Raw genomic sequence first — 7,500 nt, forward strand, 5'->3', positions numbered from 1 at the left:
AACAACGTCTAACATTTAGAGGCTTTTAAAAAAAGATACGCCTGAATACTAAAAGTATAATAAATAAAAGTTAAACTGTTGTTCACGGGAACGGTAGAACTACAATCTGTATAGAGGAGGAGGAGGAAGAGGAGGAACAAGAGGAAGAGGAAGGAGAGGAAGAAGAGGAGGAAGAAGAAGAGGAAGAGGAAGGAGAGGAGGAAGAGGAAGGAGAGGAAGAAGAGGAAGAGGAAGGAGAGGAGGAAGAGGAGGAAGAAGAGGAAGAGGAAGGAGAGGAGGATGAGGAGGAAGAAGAGGAGGAAGAGGAAGGATAGGAAGAAGAAGAAGAAGAAGAAGAAGAGGAAGAAGAAGAGGAAGAGGAAGGAGAGGAGGAAGAGGAAGGAGAGGAAGAAGAGGAAGAGGAAGGAGAGGAGGAAGAGGAGGAAGAAGAGGAAGAGGAAGGAGAGGAGGATGAGGAGGAAGAAGAGGAGGAAGAGGAAGGATAGGAAGAAGAAGAAGAGGAAGAAGAAGAAGAAGAAGAAGAAGAAGAAGAAGAAGAAGAAGAAGAAGAAGAAGAAGAAGAAGAGGAAGAGGAAGGATAGGAGGAACAAGAAGAAGAAGATCTTTCACTTTATTCCCTCCATAAAAACTAAACATCCTCAGAGGAAAACAAACGTGAAGAGGAGGAAAGCGGCGATGAAGAGCGATGAAGACTCTTACCGAGCGTTGTCTCTGCCGTGAGACTTGATGAAGTTCATGCCGCGGTACTTAGACAGGAACGCCACCAGCTGCTCATTGGTCCTGAAACGAGACAGCAGCTGTCAATCACGGCTCCAGCGCCACACGTCACCCTCTGGCTCCGCCCACATGTCCCTCCATCGACCAGTGGGCGATGACATCACCCTCTGGCTCCACCCACATGTCCCTCCAGTGGCCGATGACATCACCCTCTGGCTCCGCCCACATGTCCTTCCAGTGGGCGATGACGTCACCCTCTGGCTCCGCCCACATGTCCCTCCATCGACCAGTGGGCGATGACATCACCCTCTGGCTCCGCCCACATGTCCCTCCATCGACCAGTGGGCGATGACATCACCCTCTGGCTCCACCCACATGTCGCTCCATCGACCAGTGGGCGATGACATCACCCTCTGGCTCCGCCCACATGTCCCTCCAGTGGGCGATGACGTCACCCTCTGGCTCCGCCCACATGTCCCTCCAGTGGGCGATGACGTCACCCTCTGGCTCCGCCCACATGTCCCTCCAGTGGGCGATGACATCACCCTCTGGCTCCGCCCACATGTCCCTCCAGTGGGCGATGACATCACCCTCTGGCTCCGCCCACATGTCCCTCCAGTGGGCGATGACATCACCCTCTGGCTCCGCCCACATGTCCCTCCAGTGGGCGATGACATCACCCTCTGGCTCCGCCCACATGTCCCTCCAGTGGGCGATGACGTCACCCTCTGGCTCCGCCCACATGTCCCTCCAGTGGGCGATGACATCACGCTCTGTAGACCTGGCGGAGAGGCGGCTCGATCGGTGGCTTGGATCAGGCGTTGAGGAGAGATCCATTAATATGACTCATCAACGCTGTGAAGCGACTGAAGCTGTCAGACCATTCAGAGTAGAAAGTATTTCCATCAGAGATGTTGTTCGTGCTGAGGCCTCTGGACCAGAACGTCCACACCGCAGAACATCATGTGTTCATCTCCTCTGACCTCCCAGCGTGTCTTCGTGTGAGTTTGGCCTCACAGGAAGAAAAACACCAAAACAAACACTTGTTGTTGCGGTTTAGCGTTCTTCCTTCAATGATGCAGTTAAATATTTGAGCGAATCCTCTCTTTCTTTTAAACAATGCAGAGCAAGCTTTCCATTTAAGGGAATCAGAGTGCGTCCATGTGACAGCTGGACCTTTCACTCAGCTTCCTGTTGAGCTGAGAGCAAACAGCTGGAAGCTGCTGCTGCGGCCCGAAGCGGCTTCAAGCGGCCGTTACCCAGCATGCAGTGCGACGCAGACCGAGCCGCTGTCAGACAGACGGGTCGCTTTGATCCCACTTGATTGCAGTCGTTGAGACGCCGTGTGTGTTTGTGTGTGTGGGCATGTGTGTGTGTTCGTCTGCGTCTCACACACACATTTAAATGTAACTGCTGCAATGCTTGGTCATGTGTCACAAGAGAAGCCTTTAACTTCCTACACGCATCTCCTGCTTCATGGTGTGTGACCACATGTGTGACCTCATGTGTGACATCATGTGTGACCACATGTGTGACATCATGTGTGACCTCATGTGTGACATCATGTGTGACATCATGTGTGACCACATGTGTGACATCATGTGTGACCACATGTGTGACCTCATGTGTGACCACATGTGTGACCTCATGTGTGACCTCATGTGTGACCTCATGTGTGACCTCATGTGTGACATCATGTGTGACATCATGTGTGACATCATGTGTGACCTCATGTGTGACCTCATGTGTGACATCATGTGTGACATCATGTGTGACCACATGTGTGACCTCATGTGTGACCACATGTGTGACCTCATGTGTGACCACATGTGTGACATCATGTGTGACATCATGTGTGACCACATGTGTGACATCATGTGTGACCACATGTGTGACATCATGTGTGACCTCATGTGTGACCTCATGTGTGACATCATGTGTGACCTCATGTGTGACCTCATGTGTGACCACATGTGTGACATCATGTGTGACCTCATGTGTGACATCATGTGTGACATCATATGTGACATCATGTGTGACCTCATGTGTGACATCATGTGTGACATCATGTGTGACATCATGTGTGACATCATGTGTGACCTCATGTGTGACCTCATGTGTGACATCATGTGTGACCTCATGTGTGACCTCATGTGTGACCACATGTGTGACATCATGTGTGACCTCATGTGTGACCTCATGTGTGACATCATGTGTGACATCATATGTGACATCATGTGTGACATCATATGTGACCTCATGTGTGACATCATATGTGACATCATGTGTGACATTATGTGTGACATCATGTGTGACATCATGTGTGACCACATGTGTGACATCATGTGTGACATCATGTGTGACCTCATGTGTGACCTCATGTGTGACATCATGTGTGACCTCATGTGTGACATCATATGTGACATCATGTGTGACATCATGTGTGACCTCATGTGTGACATCATGTGTGACATCATATGTGACATCATGTGTGACCTCATGTGTGACATCATGTGTGACCTCATGTGTGACCTCATGTGTGACCTCATGTGTGACATCATGTGTGACATCATGTGTGACCTCATGTGTGACATCATGTGTGACATCATGTGTGACATCATGTGTGACCTCATGTGTGACATCATGTGTGACATCATGTGTGACCTCATGTGTGACATCATATGTGACATCATGTGTGACCTCATGTGTGACCTCATGTGTGACCTCATGTGTGACATCATGTGTGACCTCATGTGTGACCTCATGTGTGACATCATGTGTGACATCATGTGTGACCTCATGTGTGACATCATGTGTGACCTCATGTGTGACATCATGTGTGACATCATGTGTGACCTCATGTGTGACATCCCGGGAGGAAAGGTGAACGTATCGTCTCAACCTGGAAGGAAGTCAACGCTTCGCCCACTGCGGAAATCAATCGGATTGATTGGCTGTTTTTCAGTTTGATCCTCTAAAGTTACATGATATTCTGTTTCATATTAGTTTGTGTGACCTTCTCAAACAGACACACACACACACACACACACACACACACACACACACACACACACACACAGTTCCATTGACTCCCTCGCCATGTGCCTTGATGATGTCACAGCTATTGATGGTCCTGTGCTAATGCTGTGGATGTGCTATGGATTTTAGCTGGAAGGGCGTTCAAACAGTCACTTTGATGGAAGGACAGAGAATGGATCTGTGTGTGTGTGTGTGTGTGTGTGTGTGTGTGTGTGTGTGTGTGTGTGTGTGTGTGTGTGTGTGTGTGTGTGTGTGTGTGTGTGTGTTCTTGCCATAGAAATAGAACAAGAGTAAAAGGGACATAGTCATTTTAATCAACGGAGCAGGACGGTCAGAGTGGCGGCCATTTTTTATTTGTTGTTACCGCTGCAGCTAACTTCTGCTTAAACTAAACCGACTTTCGGCACGTTGCAGACTCAGCGAGGTTTTATATCAGGAACATTATCTGCAAATTTACTTAATAATTAAAATAATCGTTGCAGGCTTTTTATGTGCAATTGGAATTGTACCAACTTCTCCGGCCCAAACCCAATCCTCCAATCAGACATGCATGTATATTATGCTTTGATCTAGAAGCTCCATAGTGGTCAAACCCAGCTGTCTTTAGGAGACACAACCCTCTGGACCTCTTCCTGCACACACGGTGAGCCCAACACCACCTCACACCTCCTGCTGCTAAGACAATCACAGTCGATTACGCCACTGATCACAGACAAGCTCTTTCCCAACAAAACAGATCCCTTCAAATCCCTGAGCAGCAAGAGAGCCATTAAAAGACTCTTCTTCAAAACGATAGACTCCCGATCCATTCAGAGTCGATGCACTCAGTGCGTCTACTTGCCAAGTAGCGTAATCCATAAGACCTTAAACAAACCAAACAAGGCTTTCACGGATCAATGAGCTGATCCCGTCTGGATGGAACCTGACGGGATCCATAAACCTCCGACAGTCTTCTGCAGCGATACAAACAGGGAACAGCGGGGGTTCAACCAAACCTTTACGGGTCAACAGTTTGCTTCACAGAGACCATTTTGGAACAAGCAAAGAAACCTGACGAGTTCAGTTTAAAACAGAAGGAGCATGTCCTCTCTGCTCCCTGTGACCACTGGCTCACCTGATGGGGTAGTCTGCAGCGCTGAGGTTGATGAAGAAGTCCCAGGACCAGTCGGACATCTGGAGCAGGTCCTCCATGCTGCGCAGGTACATGGTCAGCAGGCTGGCCCCGCCCCAGATGGTGGACATCCTCCAGGGAGTCACCCGCACGTTGGGGTAGCGGCCGGCCAGAGTCAGGACCTCTCTGTAGAGGTAGTTGGACCTCTGAGTGGGAAAGGACCACGAGAAGGAGGGTTAACGCAGGCGTTTGTCTTCTAAATCATCGTGAAGGTGTTTTATATACTGAATGAAGTGCTACCGGTCTCACTGAGAGCTAACGGCCCAACCTGCAGCTAGCGGTTAGCCACACATCCCAATCAGCACCCTCTGTCATCAACTCCAACAAGCCCACATCTGGGCCAATCTGAGGTGAGCCATCTTCTCTTTAGCATATACTAACATATCTGGGTGGTTTCTAATCCCCCCTCAGTAAAACAGGAGTGTGTTATGACACAAGGCTCACCAGGTCCACGTGGATGTAGTAGTAGTGCGAGGTGTGGTAGATGGCTTTGAAGAGACGCTGGAACTGGCGGGAGCCTCGGCCGTGGACGACCAGGACGAAGGCGATCCGAGCCGGAGCGAGCCGGGCGGCTTCTGAGGGGTTCTCGTCCCACTGGACGTTGATGTTAGCCTTACCTGCTCAGGAGACACGTTATACAACCTTATGACGCTTCTCATGATGCGCTCATGTCCTGTTGCAAATACAGCTCATGTGTGTGAGGAATGTTTTGTTTCTGACATCTGCAACAAGGTCGGCAGTCCAGGGCTGAAATGTTTATTAAAACAGTGAATAAAAAGAAAATCAATTTTTTTATGCTCTGGTTCCAGCTTCTCATCACATGATTTCTGCTTTTCTGTGTTAAATATTAGGATTATTTATATTTTGGGGTTTTGTAGGATTGGTGAGACAAAAAAACAAAACTCTTTGAGAACATGAAATTGAGATTTGGGAAATTATGTATAAATTATTAGACAAAACTATTTTCAGCTATTCTGCTGTCCAACTCGAGTTTGTGGAACATTTATTGAATCAAAACAGACCTAGTCAGCAGTCACATATTGATCACAAATCTGAGAGGGGACGGCGAGACACATCCTACTGGCTGGATTCATGTTTTTTGTAAACCCCGTGAACCCGTAAACCCTGCTCTCCACTCGGGTCCTCCATCTTCTCTCCGTGACGCATCCCGCCGTCGTGGCCGTCCGAGTTAAATCTTCCTCTCGCGTATGCGACCCCTCCGACAGCCGAAAGCGTCTCCATCGCCGCGCTCTAGAGAAGGCGCGGGTTGAGGCCTGCGCGGCCTAATTCGTGTCCCGAGCTGCGGGGGCATGCTGGGATTGGGAGTTTGAGGAGAAATAACTGTAATCAGGCGCAGGGAGGCGGGGCAGCGAGCATCAATAGGAACGCACGCCCAAACACTCCGGTTCCCTCCACAGACCGAGCTCCCGTCAGTCAAACTGAAACCAAATCATCTTTCTGTAGCTCTGAGGATATAATGACTAGTGTGTCATCAAAGCAACCTATCATCATATGAATTAAACCTCAATCGGCCCGGGGAGGTTCAGAGAGCTACGAGTAAATCATTAGTCAGCCGTTCCTAAAATAAGACGACAAGCTGCTTGTTTAATTGGGGAGTAATTACGCTGGCTGCGTCTCTTCCTCGTGTCCGTCCGAGTGCTCAGGCTCTGGAAATAGAGCTGGCAACAGACGGATGGCTCTTCGTGGGTCTCGTGCCGGGTTAAAAATGCTTCTCCAACAGGATCAATCTGGGAGAATAAACTCTTCCACTCTCTGCAAGCCGCCACTTAAAGGCGGTCCGATCCCTTCGCTTCTTGTCTTCGAGGCCGTCGCCCTGTCATTTGTCGACCGGTTCAATCACAGGCTGCGTTAACATGAGGGACAAATCGGGCCTTAAATCATAGGTTAATACGTTTAAAGTAACCGTGTTCAATAACTGGGCTGCTCGTGTTCTGGACTGCAGCCAGAATGTAAGCAGAGCGGCGACACGCCGCGTTCAGGTCGCTCTGGTCCAACCGACCGGTTCTTTCCCGTAACGTCTTCAGGACAGCATGTTGACACTGTAGAGCTGAAGCTACATGAAGGACCGGCTGCTGGGCCTGATGCTTCATTCTGCACTTTAACACGGAGTTAGCATCTGGTGGCTTGAGTCTAATCTTAATTAAAACAAATGTTTTATGTATGTTTTCATGACAGGCAAATTATAATTCAATATTATTAAATGCAGGTTGGAAAATGTTGTCTGGAGTGACATAAATATCCAAATAAATTGTGATTTCAGAGTCTTTACCTGTACTTGGTCTATTCTACGCTTTTACTTTAGCATCAATGTCCAACCAGCGCCTCATTATTCCATTATAATGATCATAACTCGATAACGTATTGAGTTATGATCATAACTCAATACGTTATCGAGTTATGATCATTATTCCATCATAATGATCATAACTCGATAACGTATTGAGTTATGATCATTATTCCATCATAATGATCATAACTCGATAACGTATTGAGTTATGATCATTATTCCATCATAATGATCATAACTCGATAACGTATTGAGTTATGATCAT

General features: G+C 48.3%; 1 protein-coding gene across 1 annotated transcript in view; it reads right to left on the reverse strand.

Annotated features, from left to right (window-relative positions):
• The window catches only part of LOC306749783 (xylosyltransferase 1-like), a gene marked incomplete at both ends in the record, with an annotated part of 32,325 nt that overhangs the window by 10,248 nt on the left and 14,577 nt on the right, over positions 1-7,500 (reverse strand). The window contains 3 exons of the mRNA XM_079233111.1: positions 700-780; positions 4,871-5,073; positions 5,372-5,544. Of these exons, the coding sequence (XP_079089237.1) occupies positions 700-780; positions 4,871-5,073; positions 5,372-5,544 (457 nt within the window). The remainder of the gene's footprint in view (positions 1-699; positions 781-4,870; positions 5,074-5,371; positions 5,545-7,500) is intronic.

The sequence above is a fragment of the Taurulus bubalis genome (assembly GCF_910589615.1).
Source record: "Taurulus bubalis genome assembly, chromosome: 17".
Lineage (NCBI taxonomy): Eukaryota > Metazoa > Chordata > Actinopteri > Perciformes > Cottidae > Taurulus > Taurulus bubalis.